The sequence below is a fragment of the Armigeres subalbatus genome, chromosome 3, assembly GCF_024139115.2.
Source record: "Armigeres subalbatus isolate Guangzhou_Male chromosome 3, GZ_Asu_2, whole genome shotgun sequence".
NCBI lineage: Eukaryota > Metazoa > Arthropoda > Insecta > Diptera > Culicidae > Armigeres > Armigeres subalbatus.
In genome coordinates, this window is record NC_085141.1 from 227,099,330 (window position 1) to 227,126,093 (window position 26,764).

General features: G+C 38.5%; 1 protein-coding gene across 3 annotated transcripts; it reads left to right on the forward strand.

Moving 5' to 3' along the window:
- Window positions 1–1,453: 1,453 nt before the first annotated feature.
- Window positions 1,454–26,764, forward strand: LOC134220521 (phenoloxidase-activating factor 2-like). Of its 3 annotated transcripts, XM_062699599.1 has the most exons (6): window positions 1,454–1,524; window positions 22,017–22,100; window positions 22,183–22,268; window positions 22,563–23,149; window positions 25,778–26,100; window positions 26,161–26,764. In XM_062699599.1, exons 2-6 carry the CDS (start codon window positions 22,029–22,031, stop codon window positions 26,716–26,718), a joined length of 1,626 nt encoding a protein of 541 aa, XP_062555583.1. In that variant the 5' UTR covers window positions 1,454–1,524; window positions 22,017–22,028; the 3' UTR covers window positions 26,719–26,764. The 3 variants fall into 3 exon arrangements, with proteins under 3 accessions (XP_062555583.1, XP_062555582.1, XP_062555581.1); XM_062699598.1 differs by lacking the exons at window positions 1,454–1,524; window positions 22,017–22,100; window positions 22,183–22,268; window positions 22,563–23,149 and adding exons at window positions 23,156–24,316; window positions 24,377–25,531; XM_062699597.1 differs by lacking the exons at window positions 1,454–1,524; window positions 22,017–22,100; window positions 22,183–22,268; window positions 22,563–23,149 and adding an exon at window positions 23,156–25,531.

The window sequence follows — 26,764 nt, forward strand, 5'->3', positions numbered from 1 at the left end:
TGGGGGTGGAGTCAATGTTCGTCAAACTGCTTGACTGGTGTGTACGTTGCATAAGAAATGCACGTGCGTTCAACAATAGGCGAAGAAATTAGCCGTTCAAAATTTGGCGAATTACCCTATTTTGGTGTACAGGAAGCGATAAAATTGATTTAAGCTTTCGTACATATCGTCTGTTACTACTCATGGAGCGATTTAAAAACGTCCTGAATTTGAGCTAAATTCCCCCCATAAGTGGCACAATTTCAAAAAAACTCGTAAAGGACGCATTTCCTGACACAGGAGTAAGATCAATATATCAAAAGAAAGCAGTTTTTATCTGTAATCGATTGACATCATCATACGAATTCAGTTCAAACCATGGTACGAATCAAAGTTATGTAATTATTGAGTTTTTTCAATGAAACTAAGCATAAGGGCATCTTTATTAGAGTTATAAATTGTATGGGAGTTAGGAAATGAAATCGAAACTGTAAAAATGCCATCTTCAACAGACGTTATAGTTTTAAAAATTCGAACAGCTTCGTGAGCAAAATTATAACTAGAATACTACTCAGTTGTATTTTTGCACAAATGTGCAACAGAATTTACTCGAGTTATATTTTGTTCAAAACAAAAGAAGTCTCTTCATCAGCATGTAAAAATTCAGTTTCATCTACATCACAGCAGTTTGACATTTTAATTTGCCTCGGATTATTATGTTTTTGTTTTTCGATATAAGACATGTGTCGTTTATAACTGCTACTGAAGATGCATCTCCAGTTTCATATTTTTGACAGTTGTAAAATGTTTAATTCGAAGAAGAAGTATAACTACAACTGTAACATTATTAAAGATGCCCTAATATGTGAAACCAGAATATTTTTAGAAAGATAATATAAACTAGAGTTTGCAGTTATAGCATGTCTCTATAATGAATTAAATGAACTTTGTTTTGACGACTCATCTGATGCCTGCCATTTGGTTCAAACCATGATTGGATACCCTACTTGATATTTGTGGGTTAAGAAGGAAATTGTCCTACTTTTTGAAGATATCGTTTTAAGAATCGAAAAACCAACATATTACTCTCGAATTCTAGAATCCATGTTGAATAATTTGTTGTTTTATGTGTGCAAGACTGATACATGCTTTACTCATCTAATGAGCGAAAACTTTTATTTATTTAAATTGATACACACCAAAATAAACATTTACCTCACTTTATGCATTCTCTAATCATTATCAACTGCTTCGCCTATTTGTGAATAAGACGATCCAGTGGCAGGTCATCATGGTCACTAATGTAGGATGAGCGGCTCCTTTCTGAATCTACCTATTGTTGAGGCATTATCAACCAGCAACGGACATGATGTCGTCGATTCGACCAATCAAAGCAATGGAAGTGAAGGAGAGCAGAGAGAGAAGATGCCGCTGAGACCGGTATTTCTGATGCTGCGTGAGAGCTTACTTTTGGATGGAGCCGGGATTTACGTTTCAGTTCTCAACAATTCGTCGCCCTGATCGGTCATTTTAAAAATATATAAGGTTTGTGGTTTGTCATTATTCAAATTGAGGTGATTTATTTTGTTTGTCAGTTTAATGATGAATCAGGTCACAACAGAGAAAACAGTGTTTCCCTAAATTTCCGGTTCAGTTCTCTAGGAAGTGTGGACAGCTTTTGGTTAAATAAAATGAGTGGATCTATGGCCAGGAACCGATTGATGTGAAAACAAGTTCGTCGTTACGGTTGGGTATTCCACGCTGTTTCATATGTAACTGCGGTGCTGACATCGGATTTGTTTGTGCAAACTATCAAGTTTGTTTTCAGTCCCGTATTCGTTAATGATAGTATTTTGTGTTGACGAAGAATATGTGCATATATGTATGAATGTTTGTCAGGTAGAATGTGTCTTGGAAGGTGGAAGTGTGTTACCTACTCAATTGGTTGGTTACCCCTTTCCAGTCATTGATTTAATTACCCATTTGCCATTTCAGTATTTCTTCCTACAAGTCAAGTTGAAATAACAATAATGTCTGCGTAGTGGTGTTCAATGAACTTTTGGAAGCCTTTAAACGCATAATACTTTAATAATTGATTACTTGAGTTTTTAATAAAACTTGAACTTTTCGGTGCTCGTGGTGCTCGTTTGTCATTTACGAGACTTATTTCTGTTGATTTAATTATTTTTCATATTCTCACACTAATACTGCCATGGACTATATGGGATAGTACGTTGAAGTTGTATATAATAATCAATAAAATTGTTGTTTGGTTAATAGTATTCCACATTCTGATATCTAGCCATAGTGTTGTATGATATTGTAATCAACCTGCAATCTTAAAGCACAGTTCTATGCAAAATTAGAATATTTCTGTGAGATGTCAATTTTCAAAGCAATTTTTTGTTTATCGTCTGATTTTAGCCGTAAATAAATGATCATGAAGCTGAAGTATTTTTCAATTTATTATTTTTATTGGTCAAAGTACAGCTTGTAATACATCTCTTTGTTTTGAACAACCGATATGCTTTTGAAGGCAAGAAACACAGGTAATTGAAACCTAAAATGCCATGGGCAGTGATTATCAATGTGACCAATGTTACCTATGGTCCTATGCATTGATTGAAGCATCTTCCATATTTTACCGTCTTCAAATAGTTAACGCTTTCTACAGTCGAACCGGTCCATGTACCTACGCCTGGGTAGGCAGCACAGCTTTATATGATGTCACGCAATGGGAAAACCAGCTTCTGGGGGATTCCTCACCATTATTCTTTTGATGATATGACTGCTGCATGCACTATGTTGAATCTTCTCCGCTATATCAAGCTAACTCCAAGCTGGTTCAGATGTGGTTTGATTCAAGTTCAAGGGTTTGATTTGACTTGTTTATTCCAATTAACTGATAACAAGAATGTGCTTGTTGTTCTACAATGCAATAAAATTAAAAAATCTGTGAAAAAGATAATAAATTATAAAAGTGCCTCAACAGGATATTCGTATGTGTTTGGTTTTGTTGACAGACAATAATCGTTAAATTGACATATTGGTAGAAGGAATCATAATACCCTCGCGGATTAGTCGTAGCTTCACAGATAAAAATATGTTGTAATTTTAAATGTATTTTCATGCACATATTTGGAGCATGCAAATTAACGTAACATTCAATCGATCTCACTATTCTTTTAAATCGAAATAAATTTAAAAGGTGCTTCCTTGTAAAATTCAATCAAATTTAATTAAATATCGAATGTTAATTCGTTTGATAGGGTGAGCTGCAATTTTACACGTCGTTGAATTTTCAAAATTATTTGCTGTGTTTAAATATTATGAAACTAAATAAAGGCATAGCATAGACACATCTTCACAGGGAACCCGTTTTCTCTCCCAGCAAAACCATTCTTTACAAAACATAACATTATTAATTAGGGAATAAAAAAACAAATGTCATTGGTTCTTTGCTAGCATGTGTGCACTTGGGCAGATTTCGGAACCTAATATTCCCATTAAAACGCGTGTGCTCGAGTGGTCTAGTAAGCTTAAGCTGTTATAGTGTGCACTCAGAATGTGTAATAAAGCTGCGACTGAGCTACATCATTCTAGCATTCTGTTTTGCATTCAGCAAAACATTTTTTTATTTGTGCTGATAATACAATCCTTCAAATACTCATTTTATTTTATTGGGAAGTGAGTTTCGTACATGTATTCGCACTGGGATTCTTACAATGTTACACGGTTGTCTCGGCTCGTAATAATATAAGGACTGTTAACAAATTACGTAATGCTGTAACTCGAGCGTTACGGTTCATGAATTTGAATAGCTATATGAAAAGTATTAAGAGAAAGAGGGGGTCTAAAATTACCCAATCTTACGTAACGTAATTTGTGTACAGCACCTTATTCATTCACTTGAGTCTGATGAAATGAACTATGCAAATCTGTGTGCAACAAACGTTGAAATCAAAGATCGAGCTAATCATCATGTTTGTGTATATGAACATATGGACAATCGAAAAAGTTGTTAAAATTTTGATGAGTCAAGAAATTGAAGAAATCTCTTCTCGTAAAAAGTGACCCTAGAGTACCGGAAATAGTAGTGATAGTGACAGGTTTAAGCTGTTTAATTTATTTATTCATTTATTTTATTTCATCTGACAGAAATAGTACCAATGAAATATGGATGGGGAAAAGCTTCGTTAAGATAGCGAAGTGCTGTACTGAAAGAGATATAAAAACTCATATCTTTTAACAAACATTACAGAAACTGATTCGACATATTCACAGCAGACTAAAAGCAATACAATATAAAAGTAAGAATGCTCTTAGTGCTAAAAAAAATAAATGCATCTTCAGTTTCATCGTCCAGTGCTCCATTAGGTGTCGCATCCATGTCGTAGACCGGAAAGGCAAAAAAATACCAACTCTAGCAAAAATTTTAAATTGGACGACAGCTCACCTGATTCCGTTGCGTAACATACGCTCCAGCCATTGCCGGAAGGCATTGAGCGTGGAGTTGAAGTCGGAAGCGCTGTAGTACTCATTGAAGTGTAATGACATGTACAGAACAGGATCGTACAGCCCATAATTTGCTACACGTAGTGGGAGGTACAGAACATTTCTTGTCCGTAGAGCTCGTTCTGGAGCATACATTTGAAGAACCGCAATAATTTCAGGAGAATCGATTTTCCGATTGCGATTGAAGATTTGTTACAAAAAATCGTTAAGGTGTCAGACTACAGCAAATATCTTGAAATCGTCGGCATAAAACACCCGGCATCCAGATAGAAGACGAATCCAAAGATGTTCCAGAAAATTGAGAACAACAGCGGACCCAAGTTGCTACCCTGCGGTACCTCCGAGGGGTATGTGAAATGTTCGGATTGTGCCGATCCAATGTTTACACAAAGTTTGCGATTTTTCAGATACGAACCGAACTAATGTACCAAATCTGGAGAGACGCCAAGCTTTTTCAGTTTTGCAAGCAATATACCGTGATCAACCCGATTGAAAGCAGCTTTCAGATCTTTATACACCGCATCCACTTGGGCTCCTAGCTCCATATTACGTAGGCACAACGTAACAAACGGAACGAGATAACGAGATTAGTTGAGATAGACCTTTTAGGGTAGAATCCATGCTGATCGGGTGATATATACGATTTAATGGCAGCAAACAGTGCGTCATTCCAAATATACTATATTAACAATATAGTTCACTCTGGCTAATTCCAACGGACAACACAGTAGCGACGCGGTGTCACAAAGGGCAAGCAATGTAATAAAGAGACCTTCCGAGGGGTATTTAAAAGTAGAATGCAATATGCAGTATAACATGTCGAAATAATATGCTAGAAATTATCCTTTGACCCCATTTTGATACCTTAGTTTGAAAATAAATTTAAAAAAAAAATTATTCAAATAGTTAAACATTGTAAATTAAGTGTAATTTTTGCAATTATGGCACCCCTTGGTTATCGTTTTCAGGCGTTAGTTACCCTTTGTGACGCAAGATGGTGTGATTATGCTGTCCGTTGCCTAATATATGGAGATGTATGAAGTGAGCTATATTGTTAATATATTATATTTGGTCATTCATAATAATGTCGAAAATTTTAGCACAACCACACACAGATGTGATATCTCTGAAGTTTTTTGCGTCCTGTTTGTCACATTTTTTTACAAAGGAAATATAAAAGAAAATTTCCAACGCTCAGGAAATGTAGTTTGACGCAGGGAGTGGTTGAAGATCTTTGACAACGGTAAGATTAACTCAGTAGAACGTTGCTTCAAAATACAAGGCGGGATAGGTACCATCAGGGCTGTCAGATGATTTTTTAATAAATCTGTATTGGCCTAATATAAAAATTTGTTTTGTCTGTATTTGAGGGTTCCTAATTTTATTTATTTGCTGTTTTAAAAGTTCATCGAAAAGGTTGAACATTTTTTTAATGAGCGTCCAAAATAGTAAGGAATTTTCATTAGGAATTCCAGATAACCCTTAAAATTTCTCGAGAATCCAAGTACAATAATGTAGAAGTATCAGACTGTGTAATTCTTCTTGGTAGTTTAAGATTTACATTAAAAGTTTTTTTAATCTCGGGAATTTAATTCATATCGGCTTTATTGATTACACACATGAATAACTAATTAACCTTAAACAACCCTTTGTCTACTTCTAACAAGAGCTTTGTTACCTATCCAGGCTCTAGTTCCAACATATAATCCTTTTCTTCTTTTTATTGGTATTACATCCCCCACTGGGACATTGCTGTCTCGCAGCTTAGTGTTCATTAAGCACTTCCACAGTTATTAACTGCGAGGTTTCTAAGCCAGGTTACCATTTTTGCATTTGTATATCATGAGTCTAACACGATGATACTTCTATGTCCAGGGAAGTCGAGAAAATTTCCATCCTGAAAATTTCCTAGATCGGAACCGGGAAACGAACCCAGTCGCCTTCAGCATGGTCTTGCTTTGTAGCCGCGTATCTGACCGCACGGTTAAGGAAGTCAATATATTGCCTTAATTCTGGAACAATGATGTTTTGTCATGAATATTTTGTCTGAATGAATATTACTGAACTCTACGTGAGCCTTGCCAAAGTCTCAGCAAAAATATTTGAAAAGATTCAGATGAGATCGAGATCTTTTTTTAACCAGTTCATTTATTTGGTAGGCTCAGTCGTGAAGATCGAGATTCACAACCTTTTCTGTGTTTCAAGACGTCTTTTAATCAATATCATTAGGAATCAGAGTTGTCCAGAAAGTTCGCCAAAAGTGCATAAATTAATCACAACTCGAATTCTTTTGTTTATTAATATTTTTAAAATACCGTTTTTTTTACGATACGAATTTTTAAGTTTTCATATAAGAAATTTTTGTGAATCAATTCAAATGGAATTTGTTTTTTTTGATAACTGATTTTCGAGATTTCAGCCAAATCCGGTAAAAGTGAATCTTTAGGTTGATTGAATGCAAGAATCCTTCTCGCATTGAGACAGATCAAGAGTTCATGTACAACATTCTAAACAAGAAAATCAGTAAAAATCTGTACAGGAATAAAAAAATCTGTAGAAAATCTGTAATCTGTATCATGTCTGTATTGATGTTCAAAAATCTGTATAATACAGATAAATCTGTATAGGGGAAGTGCACCGGTTTTGGCCAACTTAGTGCCTAATTTGGCCAACTCTAAAAAATACATATTTTTCCAAAATAATCGATCAGTTGAAAGCAGCGTTGAAGCGTGAGGGATATATCTCTTGTTGGAACTAATAAAACCATTGCGAATTGCTTTATTTTTGGAGTTATTCGCAAAATTGGCCAAATTAGGAACATGGCCAAAACCGGTACAGTTCCCATACATATATGGCAGTCTTGGGTACCATCCAGACGTCCAGTGTTGGAATATTTCGACACGGTTGTTTCATAAGGGCCAATGTCGCAAACGTAAAAAATGCCTTTTCCTGCAAATTCCTCAACAACTAAGACCGCTCCCAGCTAACAACCACTTGGAACTTGTGGCACTCCGCGCCTTCTATCGAACGGAAGTGGAAAATACCGCCAGAGGTCTCGAATCTTCCTGAAATCAGCAGAAGAAGTCAATGTTTACGTTTGCGACTTTCGCCCTTTTGAAACACCAATGTCGATTTCAGCTTATTGATAGCCAATAGGGCACTGTACGGACTGCTTTGTCTCTTCCACAGCGCAAAAAAAAAGAAAGAAAACTACAAGGCCAGTAAATGTCAAATTTCATGAAGAACGAAAGAGAAAGATTAGTCCTCGCAGTGCTCTTATCTTTACAATGCTATGCTTTACAATGCTAAACTGTTTTTGAACAAATTGGCACCGATTTTTTTGATTTCTTTGATACAGATCAATAGCTTTTGGCAAGTATTTCTCCATAATTGGTCTTCAAAGTGCGTGTACATTGGCAGTTTCTCGAACAAACGAAAAATTCTTCATACATCTATGAGCAAAAAAATTTTTTTTAAAATTTTTTATCAGAAAAAATACGTATTTTTGGACGAGGATTCAGAATGTATAAAAATCTCATTTTGCCCAAAAATGTCACATATGCAGTTTCTCAAAGAAACGGTCCATTTCCTTTAAGGCAATATATCTCGGATAGACCGATTTGCAAGATTTTCTCATAAAAATATATAAAGCTCAAGAGGACGTTATGTGGTCTATGTGCGGACGTTCGTGATGTCGGAGAAGAATTTACCGTCGATTAGAACGTGGTCGATTTGGTTTTCCATTTCTTGGTTAGGTGATCTCCATGTGGCCTTGTGGATATTTTTGCGGGGAAAGAAGGTGCTTCGGACTACCATTCCGCGGGAGGTTTATGTTTATGCGAAGTTTATGCATCGTTGGCAGTTGTCATTCGATACGGTGTGCAGACTATCCGGTCCGATGACCGGTCTATACATTTCCTCCCTTCCTACCTGTGCGTTCATGTCACCGATGACGATTTTGACGTCCCGCAGTGGGCATCCATCGTATGTCTGCTCCAGCTGTGCGTAGAACGCTTCTTTCTCGTCGTCGGGTCTCCCTTCGTGTGGGCAGTGCACGTTGATGATGCTATAGTTGAAGAAACGGCCTTCCATCCTCAGCTTGCACATCCTTGCGTTGATTGGCTGGAACCCAATCACGCGTTGGCGCATCTTTCCCAGCACTATGAAGCCTGTTCCCAGCTCGTTGGTGGTGCCACAGCTTTGGTAGAAGGTAGCCGCTCGATGCCCACTTTTCCACACTTTCTGCCCTGTCCAGCAAATCTTCTGCAGCGCCACGACGTCAAAGTTGCGGGGATGTAATTCATCGTAGATCATCCTGTCGCAACCTGCGAAACCTAGCGACTTGCAGTTCCATGTTCCAAGCTTCCAATCGTGATCCTTTATTCGTCGCCTAGGTCTTCGCCGATTATATCGAGTCGCATTATCTCTTATATTGTTCATAATTATTGGTTTTCCAGGCGGCTTATTGGGCCTGCGCAAACCTCCTGTCTCGTCGGAGGGCCGTCGTGTCAGGGCTGTTTAGCGTCCCACCTAACACCAGGGCCATGTAGCATAATCAGACTAATAATATTAGCTACAAGTTACAAGTTACAAGTCAACAAATTACAAGTACTTGTAATTTGCGTCGCATAATAATGTTTTGCCAACTAATAATATTAGTACTTGTATTATTAGTAAGGTTGAAATTACAAGTCCGTCAGGTTCATTTACCTATCAAAATTCATCCGACAGTTCACTGTAAATGCGGAGGTAAATGATTTGTTTACGTTTGTTTGCAAATTTGTGGATAGAATATATTTTTTGACTGCGATAGGTATGCACGGAATACTCTCTGTAAATTTATTGATTCCGCGGTTTAAGCCGGCTTCGTGGTATTGGCATTTTTAACCAAGCCAATGTAATGCAAACTGGAGTCGTTTTTACATGGTATTTGGGATTGACTTAAGTTTTAATTAAGGCGATTTGTAAGTTACGCGAACGTATCCTCCATGATAAATCGAATCCCGCTAGTCTTGTTTTTTGTGGGTTTTTGAAGAGGTTTTAATTTACGTGTATTGTAAGACTTATGCGGGTTTAGATTTTGCTTCTAATTCGATTATGAAATTTGGACGATTTCTTTTTAGTTCAACATACTAACTGTTGAAAATATCGTAATTAATTCTACTCAGAATTTAGATAGTTTTTCCGTTTTTCCTTTCCCAGCCAACACAAAATCGCATATGCTAGCGAATAAGTATACATGGTGGAGGCGATATAGGCGCGTGCCTCCATTTGACTGCATGCAAAATGTACCTACATACCTACATGTATATGGCCTCCACTTAGTACACTTATTCGCTATGATATACGATCTTTTGTTTGCTGGGTTCTTTCCCATGATTATTGTCAAACATAAAGCAATATACATGTTCTGACACGAGATTGTTTAGTATAATAATACAATACTGCTACAATAATACCAATTTAAGTAAATTAATATATTCTCAATTTTGAGATGAATAAAGTCAACTTTGGGTAAACAAAACTCAGCTTTGGTTAATATGTTTTAAGTGGATTAAGTTGAACTACTAAGTGTTAGGAAACTCATTTTACTCAAAATTGGGTTATTGGTCCAAAGTACGGATTTGAGCTAAAACAACCCACTTTTGAGTAGTTTTGGGTTTCTGTATACTGCATAGTTGCTAATGATATTTAGCGCTCCACCATTTGAATACTTGATGTCAGCACTTAAATTACTTCTACTATATCCAAAGTCATTTGACAATTTTCATAATTCTCAGTGTTATATGGGAACGAGAAATTTATTTTTGCAATTCCTTATCATAAAACCGGGTTTACAATTGTCATTTGAGTGATAAAACGGCCTACTTTTCCATACCAACAGAATGGGTGCTTTAATGACCATTATGCAACTCAAATGGGTTGCATAATATTCATTATAGCACTCATTTGGGTGCTATAATGAAAAACCAACATTGGGACAGTAGTTACATGACTACATTTAGCTGAATTAGTTTGGGTGAGTGTTTAAATAGTGTACTCTAAACGTCTCGTAATAAATGAAATGGTTTGTTGGACATAACATCACAATTTTCCAAAGGCAATTGCATCCATCGATTCATAGCTTTTCAAGCAATGCAATTTGGCACGATAAGATGGAATCTTATTGTTCTCTGCCGCAACATAATTTATTGGCATGAATGATCATGTGGAGTAAATTCGATTGTACAATTTTGGTGAAGATTTATCATATTAAAGCCCATTTTTCGTCATTGCAAAAAATAGCGTGTGCAACTCGTTGCAAACCTCGATTTTTTCAGCACTCGTAGTATTTATCCAACTCGGCAAGCCTCGTTGGATAAACGTACAACTCGTGCTGAAAAAATCATCTTTTTGCAACTAGTTGCACAAACTACTATTTTAGTGCACAGTATTTCATTATATGGTAATTTGAAGCAACTAGAATATTAGGTTCTTTCTTTGTTAAGTCGTTAAAAACAATTAAACTATGCATAATTACTTTGCACAGCTAAAATAATAAAATAAAAGCTACTTGTAAATTGAATTGCAGCACCATTCATACTTGTAAAAGAAACTACAAGCCAACGCTAATAATTTCTACTTGTATTTTCTTTATGCAACAGTTACTTGTAAATTCCACTAATATTATTAGTGCGGTTTACTTGTAATATTAGTCTTGTAAATTCATACTTGTAGATTCATTATGCAACAGAAAAATACAAGCTACAAGCTACTCTACTAATATTATTAGTAAAATTTCGATTATGCTACAGGCCCCAGGACTTGGGCTTGTGCGCTTTGAGCGGCACACAGTGGGGCCTACTTGCGGATACATGCAGCTTTTTATAGGAATTTAACAGGACCCACTGTCAAACCCCACCACATCCTAGGCAAGCCCCACAACTCGCAGACGGCCTGGGGAGGGATCGTCAAGCCCTTGGACATAGACCCTGCTACCCAGCTTTTATAAACGATTTCTGAATAATGCACTAACCTTTCATGGGCTGAAAAAGCACCCACCATCAAAGCTAAGATAAGGAAAATTTGCCGAGCAGAAAGTGTATTTCGCTAGGGAATTTTGATAGCTTAAATAAGAGATTTTTCATAATTATTTTTGTTTCTGTCTTCTTGCTGTTATAAACAAAAGTAAGTCAGCAGTCTGGCTAGACTTTGGTTAGAGCTTTCATATATTGCGCTTTTTGCACTTTATAAGAGTTTTGCGAGATTTTTTTTCTCACAGTTATCTTTTCTCACACTCAATACACTCAAAAAAGTTTGATTTTCCATGTATAAGGGTGAAATCAGGAGTGATTCAGTTTGATTCTAAATTTTCGACCACTATTCTAGTTTGCATCTGGAGCAAAATAGAACAATCTCGCTGGTTTCCCCAGCAGTGTTCTATTCATGTTTTTCAAATTTTCAATTAATTGAAATCATTATGTTACTGCCAAGAAAGGCGCCGGAATTGCAAAGTGGATTGATCCGTAGATAAAATGACGCATCCATGCACCAAAACAATTGAAAAATATTTGAATCTCGTGATTCAATCGTGGTTCAAATCTGCAGAAAATAGAACGGAGCGTTATACCAGTTTTATTTTTTTGACAGTTGACTGGTATAAAAACTGAATCTAGAACAGCTGCTGGGAAATTCAATTTTTCAGATTCATATTCAAACTGACAGCCCCGAACGATTTGAATCACTGCTGATTTTACTCTAATATTTGTGTGTGAGTGCTAAATCTGAAAACAAATAGACGTCAAATCATGGCGGGAATCGATTTAATGTACAAGCTTTCATGTGACCAACGAGTAATGGGTTATAATTGGGTAAATTTCAGTAACAAAAATCGATCAACCCGAAATGAGAGTGAGTGTGAGAAAAAGAAGCGGGCAAATCACAATCTACACATAACTCTTCAAATTGGTGAAATCGGCAATAATATATGGATATTTTTATATTTTAAAAATTTAAACGATAAATGTGCTCAACCACAACATATTAGGCTAAGGTTTGAGCCATATACGCTATATTCATTTGTTCCTTCTACTCTTCTTGGGGAGTCCCAAAATCAGCATTCGCTTCTGCTTTAATGTGTGACCTACTTCTGATAATACATTTGACGTTATTAGAGCGATAATTGACTTGATAACCCCTCGGTATCAGGATTACCGCAAGGTGTATCATGTTTCGTTTACAGTTGAGTTTTGCAAGTGCTATGAATAAATATGGACTCCAAAATGTGTCCGGGTGATTTACCCAGAACCACTTGTTAGGATCATTCGGAATTATTTGATTCTCGATCAGCTGGGTACAGGGATGTGAAGTCTCCTGTTAGCCTTGCGATGTTTTCGGGTGGGAAAGATTCTCGAAAGTATTTGCCACAAGAGAAACATACTCATGCAAAGGCGGACTTAGAATAGCTTTCAATTAATACCTGAGAAAATGCTGAAAGAATACTAAGATGAAAAGCAGTACAAGTTCCAGTTGGATTGTGTTGCCAAAGAAGAAGGAGCAAGAATGTTAAGATCCAGAAAATCTTTTATAATCTGCTCAATTTTCCTATGTAGTTATTGACACATGCTGGTGCGTAGTTTACGGATTCTGATTTGGATGTTCAGCTAACTGAGTATCCCTTTGCAGTCAATGATGTGGGAGGTGAGAAGATCCAAAATGAACGGACGAGCCATACTCGAGGTTCCTATTGCTGTGACGATGCCTTCGCTACTATAGGTATGAGAAATATGGTCTTTCAAGGATACCGTGAAGTATAAAATGTGAACCTTTGTGTTCCTCAATTACGCCAGCACGAAGAGCACATTATTGAGGTACAGCAGGAATATAAGCCATCAGATATGACCCTTGATGTGATTTCGTATTGAGTGTGTCTTTGAAAACGCTCATAGATCTGAAACTTGGATTCCTTGTAATTAAGTGTGCGTTTGCTCGCGTTTTATGTGGCACACAGAACGATCACACAAGCGATCATTGTAATGTTTGGTTCTGCTTCGATCGATAAAACGATTGATTATTGCGTATTCATATTGATGGTTAAAAATCACTGAGAGTGTCATAACTCAACAGTATGAATCCAGACCCAACGAAACCTACCCATTAACGAATGTTCCATCCTGTGATTTCTTTTGGAGACGCAAAGATAAACACGTCCTCTGAATAGCAAAAAGCAACCACTAATGTTCCTTCCTTTTCCCCAGCGGACTGCAAGAACGTGGTCGGCCCCGTTTCAGACCTTTGTATGTATCTTTGTATGCATCTTGCACAGTGAGAATAATTTACTAATACCAGTTAGCGGTTTAGTTGATTCATTGTTAAATTTCACTGATTCTGGTCAACCAAGGAGTAGCAACCGTAGATATGTACAGTCAGTCATAGCTAAGCTAAGCTAACTTTTTTTTTCTCGATATAATTTACATTTATATGTTATCAAAATTCTAATAAATCATAAAGTTTCAGAACTGTTAAAAATACTAGTAAAATCAGTAAATAGTGCATCAAACTAACTGACATTTTTGCTAAATTTATTCTTGTTGTTTTCACTGTTTTTTCTGAAATACTCAGGATTTTTTTTTCAAAATGTGACGAAACATTAAAATAATAGGGGAACTGTTCCGTTTTCCATCTCATTGAACATATACATCTCATCGCAAAACAAAGAAATACCTCACCTATATCTACACTTCTTTTTGCTAACACGCGTGCTCACTAATGAAAATAATCACAAAAATAAGAAACAAATCAAATTCCTTTTCATTGCTTTGTTTTTGATGGGATGGTAATAGGAGCTATGAGATGAAGTACCGAACCAATCCCCTATATATTGAAGTGCTTTGGTGTACGGCTATCGGTGTTCCACGGTAGAAGTTTACTGTTTTTGATGCTTTTTTGTTTAATTCTTGGGTTTTTGATTGGGAATCTGATATTGTAATACTGTGAATTCTGAGAAGTGACTTGGTTGTGATTTAAAAGTCAATTGAAAGCCATTTTACTTATATGGCTATTCGCATGGGAAAAATGTTTAAATCGTCGTACAACGTCGTACTGGCGAATTTGATTGTACAACTTCAATTTCCATAATTAATTAGGTCAACGGAAATCTCATTAATTTAGAAGTATTTTGGCTTTGTTGAGCTATTTGCACATTTTACTCAAATGACATTAAACCCGTTTCAACAATGCAATCGGTAAAAATGTAATTCGTCTCCTAATGTTGTATTTTGTTCAACACTGTTTTTAGGCGATAAACTTGAGAATATTTTTAAAATCACTTTTATAAAGTTTTAAAATAATACAGCATTGCTGAATAGATGTTCTTAGCACAAGCGAGATAGCATTTGGGACTCTGAAGAGCGCTCGTGTTGAACAGTAGGGAATCGGAAACCGAACACTTAAGGACATAGTTGGAAGAGTACCACGATGGCAGTCAATATGGCACCGGACCTTCCACGGGTCAACCCCACACCTCCCGCACTCCTCTCTCACCAATATTCGAATGCATCGAACAGCATCGAACAAAAGTTTAATATTCAGATTACTAACCTGTTCACAGTATATTTATGTACTTCCCGTGATAATTAACATGTTTCTTCAAAGAGACCTTTGCATTTCGGCTCGATAAATGGCATAAACCAGCAGTTTCGTGTCAATTTAACAGCCGTCCGCGGTTTGGTGGGTTTATCACTGCACTTCACTTCTTCTCAAAGGGCATTAAAAAATTAAATTTTTACACACTTCTCCGCACATGAGCAGCCCGAAATGTTGATGGAATGCAAATTAAACTTCACTTTTTGGAATAAGTCACTTGTTTGAAGCGAAAACTTAATATAAACTGCAATTTTTGCCCGAAGAAAACGATTAAAAACTGATCGCGGAGCGAATGTAAACACCGGTACCGATAGCAGCAAACTAATAAACAGGGTGGTTCAAAACTGATTTTGCTCCGCCACGCTCAGTCGATTTTGTTTCATATTTTGGGTGTCGTTCGCTGGTTTCGGTCGGTTTGAATACGGACTTACCGTGCACAGGTCGTTTCAGGTTTGTATGGCAGTTGATATGGCGAGGTTGAATTTTACATTATTCTGATTGTGGCACTCCGTGATTGGGCGCTGGCGAGGGGAAGACCATATGACTGGATGAAAAGAGCTTTAACTCCTTAGACAATGCATATTGAATGGACGTTTCAATAGTTGTTAGTCGATTTTAATCGAGGTTGCAAATCTTTAGCACGATAATAAAGCCCCAAATACAATGTCGGCGGAACAGAAACGGAAACGGCAAATTTGACAGTTAGCCCATATATTTTATGTCAAATTTGCCGTTTCCGTTCCGCTGACATTGTGTTTGTGTAATTCAACAAAATAGCCAGATTTTTTTTCTGTGATATGTGTACCAATACTTCCAAAGCTTTGTTTTGGTATACTCAATCCAGTTGAAATCCGAAATTGGGTGCTAGCGAAGTTGGATTTTTCTCACAATCCGTACGTTAAACCTAACTTCGGAAGTAGTGCGCTGAATAGCGCTTCGCGATATGAAAACAGCGCACCACTTCCGAAGTTAGGTTTAACGTACGGATTGTGAGAAAAATCCAACTTCGCTATCCCCCAATTCCGGGTTTCAACTAGATTGAGAATACTCAACCCACCTTCACCTTAAGCACAGGTAAAAGTCATCTGTAATGCAATTAACATTCGTCATTGATGGTACACAGAGGCCTCTATTTTTGATGTGCTCAATTTTTATGCATTAAAAACTACGGAAAACATTTTAAAATAATGAACAAAATCAACACCTCCTTAATCAAAATGTGTTCTTCATTGGTTGAATTTGAATCAATATATTCTCAATCCAGTTGAAACACGGAATTGGGGGATAGCGAAGTTGGATTTTTCTCACAATCCGTACGTTAAACCTAACTTCGGAAGTGGTGCGCTGTTTTCATATCGCGAAGCGCTATTCAGCGCACCACTTCCGAAGTTATGGGCCAAACACAATTGATACGTTTGCGTGCGTTTTGACAGTTTCCCTATGGAAAAACTGTCAAAACGCACGCAAACGTACCAATTCTCGGGTACTTATTCAAAAGGACGTATGTGATTTTGTAAACAAAGATTCAAACGTCGATTTGTCCAATCTGATGGCACTCCCACGCAAACCAACACCACCAACAGCTAGCCGAAGGCCTCCCCTACCTGTCTGTGGTGATGGTTTGCGTGAGAGTGCCATCAGATTGGACAAATCGACGTTTGAATCTTTGTTTACAAAATCACATACGTCCTTTTGAATAAGTACCCGAGAATTGTGTTTGACCCATTAGGTTCAACGTACGGATTGTGAGAATAATCCAACTTCGCTAGCACCCAATTTCGGGTTTCTACTGGATTGAGTATATCAAAAGTCGTATTGGTATTATAAGACTGATGAACGTTTGAAAGCAGACCGATTCATTGCATTACCACTATAAATAGTTCGCACCTTGAGAAGCGATATATTTGATTTATATCGCGCTGATGTTATTTTATTAATTGCGAATTGCAGTTTAAGTACAGTCACTATGATACAATTATGGCCAATACGCAAACATATGACACCAGAAACATTGCGTTTACTGGGTGTCAATTTGTTTTTGATTTGTGTTTTAATTTCAAAGCCTACTTTTTACATCAATAATCAAAAGGCTTACTGTCAAGTATTTGAACAGAATATGATTAAATATTTATCAATTAACTAGTTGACCCGGCAGACGTTGTCCTGCACAGTAGGCGAGAATGTGCGTTCCGAACTGCCCATGCAAAATTCGCATAGGAATCACAATTTTAGTTATTCACGGTTTGCTCAACTTTACTCGTAATTTTCGCGTTAGGAAATATCATATAAACCCGTCGGAAACTGTAACGAATGTTTCTGCTGAAGAAATGAAAAAAATCCATCCAGCCGTTTTCGAGTTATGCGGATACGAACACAGACCATTTCTTTTTTATATATAAGAAGATTACTTCAAACACCTTTTATTATACATGTATAGATATCTCATAAGGGGCTGTCCAAGTACCACGTGGACAGGTTTTGGTCAGTTTTAGTTACCCCCCTCCCCCAGCGTGGACATTTGTTCATATATTTTTTTAAAATTTGTATGGACCATGGACATTTAACATACCACCTCCTCCCCCCTAAGCAGTCCACGTGGTATATGGACAGCCCCTAAGGTGGATTGTAGGTGTTGTATGGATTTCGTTACCTCATGGTACTTTCCACATTGTTTCTGAATTCAATTATGATCCGATGCACAATGGGAAAAATTCGTCCACGACGGGAATAAATTCAATATCTCGGTTCGGTATGTACGGATTGCGCTGAAATTTTGAAACAAATCGTAGAATGTAGAAATGGTTAATCGTGCAAAGGTGGGGTTAAGTTCACTGCACGAAGCTGCAAGACCTCGTTTTACTCCAATGCCCATTATTTGTAATGTAATTCGTCAAGTTCGGAGTTACAAATAATCGACAAAATATAACACATTCGACCTCAAATTTTACCAAAAATCGTTTAATGTGAGCTCTGTCTACTGCACGATGTTGGGAGTTGAGATCTTGCTAATTTTACCCCATGTTTTCATATTCTTCAAATAGCTTACTAATAACCTCACGTTACTAGTCTGATCTAGAATTTTCCAGGGAATCGAGTGGACTTGTGTCAACATTTCAGCGCAATCCGCCCGTACTGAACCGAGATATTGCATTTATTCGCGTTATGGACATTTTTTCCCATTGGTTGGTTGTCATAGTTGGATATGTTTAAACTCTAGAACTGAGATACAGATGTTTAATTCAGGGATTATGTATTATATGCAAATAATTCGCTATATGTGGTCTCCCAATTATAGACAGTTGGGCTACACGGTTTTCTAATACAGTGAACTCTCCCTTACTCGATAGGGAGGTATCGAGATAGAGAACACATATATATTTTTCTTCCAAAGTATCAAACACTTTTCATAACATGTAGAAATATGGTTTAGGGTCGTGACAGAATGCACATTTGGCCGAATGCCGTTTGGCCGAACAGTTAAAATTGTTTTCCTCTTTAAATGAAGTGAGGAGTGAGTTCGAAGTCAGCATTTCTCACTTCTCATATTTTACTTTTCACTTCTCACTTCACAGTGTTTACTTCACACTTTTTTTACTTCTAACTTCTCGAGGAACGCAGGAAGAAAATAGAAGGAATGAAGCTTAAGTTGAAACAATCAAATTTTCACTTAATTTTGCACTTCTCACTACTTGGTCTTCTCAATTTCCACTTCTCACTATTCACTTTGCACTTCTCACTACTCACTTTGTACTTCTCACTTCTCACCATTCGCTTCGCACTTCTCGCTACTCATTGCTCCCTTCTCACTTTTCACATATCACTTCGCATTTCTTACTTCGAATTTCTCACTTATCACTTTTTACTTATCGCTTCTTAATTCTCGTTTTTCAATTCTCATGTTTTTATCTTAACTTTTCACATCTCACTTCTCAAACTTTACACTTCTAACTTGTGACCTCTCGCTTTTCACTTCTCACCTCTCAATTTTCACTTCTCACTTCATACTTCTTTCTTCTCACTTCTCACTTTGCACAATTTACTTTTCCTTTCTTGCTAATCTTTTCTCACTTTCCATTTCTCACATCTTCCTTCAAAATTCTCACTTCGAATTTGTCACTTCTCACTTCTTACTTCTTACTTTTCACTTCTCACTTCTTACTTTTTACTTCTCATATTTCATTTTCACTTCCCATTTTTCACTTCTCATTCAACAGTTCTCAATTCTCAAATTATTTACTTCTAACTTCTCACTTTTCACTTCTCATTTCTCACTTTTTACTTCACACTTCTCAAATTACTTCATATTTCTTACTTCTCACTTCTCACTTTTTACAATTTACTATTCACTTTTTACTTTTCTTTTCTCATTTTTCATTTCTCACTTCTCGCTGCACACTTCATGTAATTCCTACTACTCATTACTAACAAAATAAGTTTGTTTTAACTTTTCGGTCAAACGGCATTCGGCCAAATGACCTGACATCGTATATGTTGTGCATGCACTCAACCGGCGGTTGTTAGATTTCCTAACAATTATGTATAAGAATCTAACAAATCCTGTATAAGAACTGGGCATATGCGTAAACAAATATTGTTAGAAAAGCTTACAAAATTGTTAGGATCTTATACAATACTTGTATAAAAATCTAACAATTTTGCATATGCCCAGTTCTTATACAGAATTGTTAGAAAATCTAACATTCGCCGGTTGGATGTGTGAACTGATTCTGACAACATCGAGTTAGCGAGGTGAAAATGCTTTGGAAATTTACTTCGACTTATCGAGTAAGGGAGATATCGACTTACGGAGGTAACTTAGTATGCAAAATTCAAGGGAGTTCATCGAGTAAGAGAAAATATCGAGTTACAGAACATCGAGTTAGTGAGAGTTCACTGTAAAAAAAACTCATCGGATTTCAAACATCATCCATGTGCCAAAATGTGTGGTGGATGACTAAGCCTTAATTTCGAAGAAATTCCGTTTTGTGTTCCACTTTGTTATTATGTTAAAAGGAACTCTCAAAGTATCCGCCATTATTTTTGTCTCAGATACCCCTGGGCCCTCCTTAGCCGTGCGGTAAGATGCACGGCTACAAAGCAAGACCATGCTGAGGGTGGCTGGGTTCGATTCCCGGTGCCGGTCTAGACAATTTTCGGATTGGAAATTGTCTCGACTTCCCTGGGCATAAAAGTATCATCGTGTTAGCCTCATGATATACGAATGCAGAAATGGTAACTTGGCTTAGAAACCTCGCAGTTAATAACTGTGGAAGTGCTCAATGAACACTAAGCTGCGAGGCGGCAATGTCCCAGTGGGGGATGCAATGCCAACGAAGAAGAAGAAGAAGAAGAAGAAGAAGACCCCTGAGACTAGCGAAGGTACCCCCAGGGGTACATGAACCCCAGGTTGAGATTTGCTGATCTGGGAGAAGTAATTGAAATAATTGAACACATATCGAAGCTTTGAGCACCAAAAATAGCTTCTGATCAGCTGTCGATCTCAAGTCCCGAACTCAAGGACAGTTTGGATGACCCAGCATATCTCATAACTATCCTATGATATCCGTTGACCTTCCAGGAAGTGTAATGGATTTAATTGAATGCATATTGAAGCTTTGAGCACAAAAAAAAATATTTTCTTACAGCTGTGGATCTCAAACGCAGAACTCAAGAACAGTTCAGATGACCGAGAATATCTCTAAATTATCCTACGATATCGGTTGACCTTCTAGGGGGTGTAATAGATTTAGTTGAATGCATATTGATTATTGAAGCTTTGAGTACTAAAAAAAAAAATTTTCTTGCATCTGTAGATCTTAAATTAAGAACTCTAGGGGGTGTAATAGATTTAGTTGAATGCATATTGATTATTGAAGCTTTGAGTACTAAAAAAAAAGATTTTCTTGCATCTGTAGATCTTAAATTAAGAACTCAAGAACAGTTTGGATGACCCAGAATATCCCAGAACGATTTTACGGAGATGTAATGGATATAATTGAATCTAGAATTGTAGATCTGAAGTCCCAAACTCAATAATAATTTGGATAAACCAGAATATCTCAGAACTTGCGGTGTTTTTCTCACCTTCTATCAGAAGTAATGAGCACGGTTGAATACTCGAATAAACTTAAAGTAATGAAGAACAGCCTTTTTTGAAGCCTGAACAAAATAACAAACGAGTAGAGCGCGATTAAGTGTGATTTTAAATGTATTTTGTATGCACATATTTGGAGCATGCAAATAAACCGAACATTTAATCGGTCTTACTGTTCTTCTAAATCGAAACAAATTTAAACTGAGCCTGCTTGTAAAATGTAGTCAAACTTAATTGAATATCTAATGTTAATTCCTCGGTAGTGCTTATTCGCTGCAACTTGACACGTCGTTGAATGTTCAAAACTATTTACTGTATTCATTTTGAAACTCGTTCCGAGATTGCAATGAAACTTGAAACGTTACTATTTGGGTTCTGCTACAACCTTTGGTTGACTTGGAGATTAATGAAATGTGTATACATTATATTGTTGTGTAAATATATATTCGGCAAAACATCGAAAAACCACGGAAGTTTGACAACATTTATATTTGATAAATTTTCAAGCAAACAAATGATTCATCTTGGATGTGACCACCAGGGCCACGGTGGTGGTCCCCGTGGGCAATCTTGAAAATAAATAAAAGTTACATTAATTTGATACAAATTCACCGGGTTCGGACGTGTCTCCTGACCGGTGTCTTTCTGATGCGGTGAAGTTAATGCAAGAAGATTTTACTCTCACCTAGTTTTTTAACCTTTGGAGATAATTGGAATTCTGTCGGATGTTTTAGCCTTCACCCAACACAATAAATTTTTAATTCTCTGTTTTTAATGTGCTGTTTTTCAATGTATTCACTTACAGTTTGTGCAGACGATGATCGCATTGCGGATAGCGCTACTTTTGGCGCTCGGATTGACCTTGGCTCGGTCAGAAGAAGAGGTTATCGTATGTATTTCTTATGCAATCGAGTTCGGGTGGTTCGAATATTAATTATTATATTTTTCCTGATGACCCTGGTTCTTTCTAGAAATGTCCCGATGGAGAATGTGTGAAGCTTCATTTATGTCGAGATGGAGAAATTGTGACTGACGGGTCAAATTTAATTGACATTCGGTAAGTTGATTATCGTGAAACTGGGTTAGTTTGCTGGTTGAAAACTCTTTTACTTGGAATGACATGCTGAATAAAAACGTGGTGAATAGGCAAGATGGAATATAACTAAATTCTAACTCTAATTAAACTCTAACTCTTCAAAATCATCTGTTTAAACATTTTTTGTTTTCCAAACACCCAATTCATTATTACTCAGAACACACGTCAAAATGTTTGAACCGAAAAAAAATTCCGCCACAAGCTCTCACTTGATCTAGATACTAAGGCTCAAATTTCATTTCTTGCCGTCCACAGATTCAACCCTGATGATCCATGTGAGCACTATCTGCTGAAGTGCTGCAAGGTTCCCAAGGATTTGGATTACAATGAACCGATCATAGAACCTCCCTCCTCTAATAATGAATTCATCGTTGAGCCTCCCAGCTCGAATACCGATCTCCCTCAGACCGGAAATCTGATCAATCCCGGCACAGGATCTGAGGATCGGGAAGGTTCTGGATCGACCGGAGCAGGTTCAAGTGGACAAGGGTCACAAAGTGGAGGTTCGTGGTCGGGTGGACAAGGATCTCAAACCGGTGGGTCAGGATCAGGTCAACAAGGCGGCCAAGGATCGCAAAGTGGAGGTTCATGGTCGGGTGGACAAGGAACGCAAACTGGTGGGTCAGGGTCCGGTCAACAAGGCGGCCAAGGATCGCAGATTGGAGGTTCATCCTCGGGTGGACAAGGAACTCAAACTGGTGGGTCCGGATTGGGTCAACAAGGCGGACAAGGATCACAATCGGGTGGATCAGGGCAGCTAGGAGGCCAAGGATCACAGAATAGTGGTTCATGGTTGGGTGGACAGGGACCACAAACTGGTGGGCAAGGACTTGGAGGCAATGGTAATTATTATGGTGGTAATAATCAATATGGTGGCGGTAGCTACGGTGGTAGTTTTAGTGGCTCATTCTCACAAAGTAGCAGTAGCAGCAGTAGTAGTAGTAGTAGCAGTAGTAGTAGCAGCAGTAGTTCAAGCTTCACAAACAATTATAACAATTGGCTAATGGGTCAACAAGGTCTATACGTACCTGGAACTGGACCAAATGTTGGAGGAAATTTATTGACAGGGCCCAATGCTGGTGCTTACCCCGGCAGTGGTCCATATTACGGACAAGGTCAACCCGGATCATATGGACCACAACAGGGGTCAACCGGGCAAGGCGCATTCCAACCTGGATATCCGAACGCAGGGGGTTTGGCTTGTAATCCGCAAGGGACATATGGACAAGGCCAACCAGGTTCAACGTCTGGTGTATCAGCAGGGTATACGCAGGGTTCAAATTTACAAGGTACGAGCCAGCCAGGCCAAGTAAGTTCATCTGGTCAAAGCTTGCAGCAAACTGGAGGATCTAGTGCCGGGGGTTCATCCAGTTCATTGCAAGGTACATACGTGCAAGGTCAAACAGGATCAGCAAGCGGTGCTTCATCAGGCTCAACTCAGGGATCCACTTCACAAGGTCAGACGGGCTCTTTTACTGGTGGCTCATCTGGCCCATTACAAGATCCGATTAGCCAAAATATTCAACAGGTAGGACCTTCTACTACCGGAGGCTCAAGTACATATGGACAAGGTCAAACAGGTTCATTAAGTGGATCTGGTACAACACAAGGATCAACGGGACCAATCAGCTCCACAACTGGGGAACAGAAAGGTTCACTGACTGCTGGTACTACGCATGGGACAACTGGGCACAGCACACAGCAGTCAGGCTCCTCTACAGGAGGATCAACAATTCAATCTTCATATGGACAAAGTGGCACAAGCAATACGCAAGAATCCTTTGGACAGAGTCAAACAGGATCAATTTCAGGATCTAGTGGAACACAAGGATCAAGTGGATACGGCACAGGACAGGCAAGCTCTCCTACTGGTGGACAATCACAGAATCTGAAAGATTCTACTACTGGATCTCCAACTACAGGAGCTCAATCTAGTTCTTCACAAGGACCAAGTGGGCAGAGTACACAGCAGCAGGGTTCATCTACAGTTGGAGGGTCATCTACACAAGGTTCCTATGGACAGGGGCAAACTGGTTCTACTTCTGGGGTGACGTCTGGATCTACACAAGGATCTGGTGGTTATGGCTCGTCTCAAACTACTTCAACTTCGGGAGGCTCCACGCAAGGTTCATTCGGTCAAAGTGGTACGCAAGGTTCAAATACACATGGTTTAAGTCAAACAAGTACTTCCACAGGAGGACAAGGACAAGTTCAGAAAGATCTAACGATTGGATCTTCAACTACGGGAATACAATCTGGTTCTATTCAAGGATCAACTGGACAAGGGACACAGCAGTCCGGCTCGTCTACAGTTGGAGGGTCATCAACACAAGGCTCCTATGGACAGGGTCAAACTGGTTCTACTTCAGGAGTTGCGTCTGGATCTACGCAAGGCTCAAGCGGTTATGACTCTACTCAAACTACTTCAACAGCTGGGGGTTCCTCGCAAGGTTCCTCCTTCGGCCAAAGTGGTGCAGGTTCAACGTTGGACTCAACTGCACATGATTTAAGTCAAACTACTTCTACACAAGAATCGACTGGACAGATCACACAACAGTCCGGCTCGTCTGCAATTGGAGGATCATCATCACAAGGTTCATATACACAAGGTCAAACTGGTTCTACTTCAGGAGTTACGTCTGGATCAACGCATGGTTCAAGTGGACAAAGTTCAAGTCAGACAACATCAACTTCTGGAGGTTCTACACAAGGGTCCTATGGACAAAGTGGTTCACTTGATCTGACAGGTTCTAATCTGGTTGCAGGAGATTTGCACAGTGGTCATTCTCAATCTGGATCAACTGGTAGCTATGGTAGTAATACTGTCCTTGGAGGGTCTGGACCAACTGGTACTGTGATACCGGGTGTAAACACTGTTACGAAAGACCAAATCAAGGGAACATCTGGCACCAACACGGGTGCATCTACAGGTTCACTTTATCACGGCCAGTCATCTTCAAACCAACAGTCTCAATCAACGGAATCGCTGCATTCTACAGCAAGTGGAAACCAAACGACCAGCGATTATCAGGGCGGATATGGTGGTTCACATCATTGTACCGATCATGGATGTAAAGGTCATACGGAGAAGCATAGTGCAAGTGGTCACAAGGGCGGTCATGGCGGTGGATATGGGGGTGGGCATGGAAGCGGTCATGGTGGTGGATATGGAAGTGGAAAAGACAAAGGATATGGTGGTGGATACGGTAGCTCACATCAAATTGGTTAGTACTAGTTGCTCGTCAGTTGCATGACAAACTTTTTGGCGATTTTCCTGATTCTGGGAATTGAGGAAAATTGAATGCATGGTTTCGTTTTGTCATACACGACCGATTATTTTTAGTTCCAGCAGCATGTTCGTGTCCCTTATATTCATTCCTCTTTTTGTCAAAACGAATTTCATACTAAAATCATAATAGAGTTTTCATGTTACAGGCACAATAGTTTTAACATTTATTATACTTTCAAAGGTCATGTCACGGTTTCACCTATCCTGCCACCAACTGAAAATGTAGGCTGTGGTTTCCGCAATAAAGATGGCGTTGGTTTCCGTATCACGGGTAACTCGGACGGAGAAGCGGAATATGGTGAATTCCCTTGGATGGTGGCGATTTTGAGAGAAGAAAAGGCGCTGGAACAGGTCATCAATGTGTACCAGTGTGGCGGATCATTGATTCACCCGCAAGTGGTTCTAACGGCTGCCCATTGCATTCAAAACAAGAAACCCAATGAAATTAAAGTTCGTCTTGGTGAATGGGACACACAAACGACGAATGAGATTCATGATCATCAGGTAGAACACACTTTGTACCATAGTATGTTGTCATTCTCACACAATATTTTTCATCCTTAGGATCGTAATGTTGTTGACATCGTTTTCCACGAGAATTTCTATAAGGGAGGCCTGTTCAATGACGTGGGCTTGCTTTTCCTCGACAAACCAGCTGAGATTATTGAGACAATTAACACTATTTGCCTGCCACCACAGGATTACAATTTCGATCTTAGCCGGTGCTTTGCTTCTGGCTGGGGAAAGGATGTCTTCGGAAAGGAAGGAAAATACCAAGTGATTTTGAAGAAAATTGAACTCCCCGTAATGCCACACAACGATTGCCAGAAAGCGCTGCGCACAACTCGATTGGGAACCAGATTCATTCTCAACAAGAGCTTTATTTGTGCCGGAGGAGAGCCTGGTAAAGATACGTGCAAAGGCGATGGTGGGTCGCCGTTAGTTTGTCCGATTCCTGGATCACCCGATCGGTACTATCAGGCAGGAATCGTCGCATGGGGCATTGGATGCGGTGAAAAGGGAATTCCTGGTGTCTATGCCAATGTTGCCGGTTTCAGAAAGTGGATTGATGACCACCTTACTCAGCGTAGCATTCCACATAATACGTATATTCCCGCGTGAGACTGACGAAAAGCCATAGACATACAATTTGATTCTGTTCACCTTA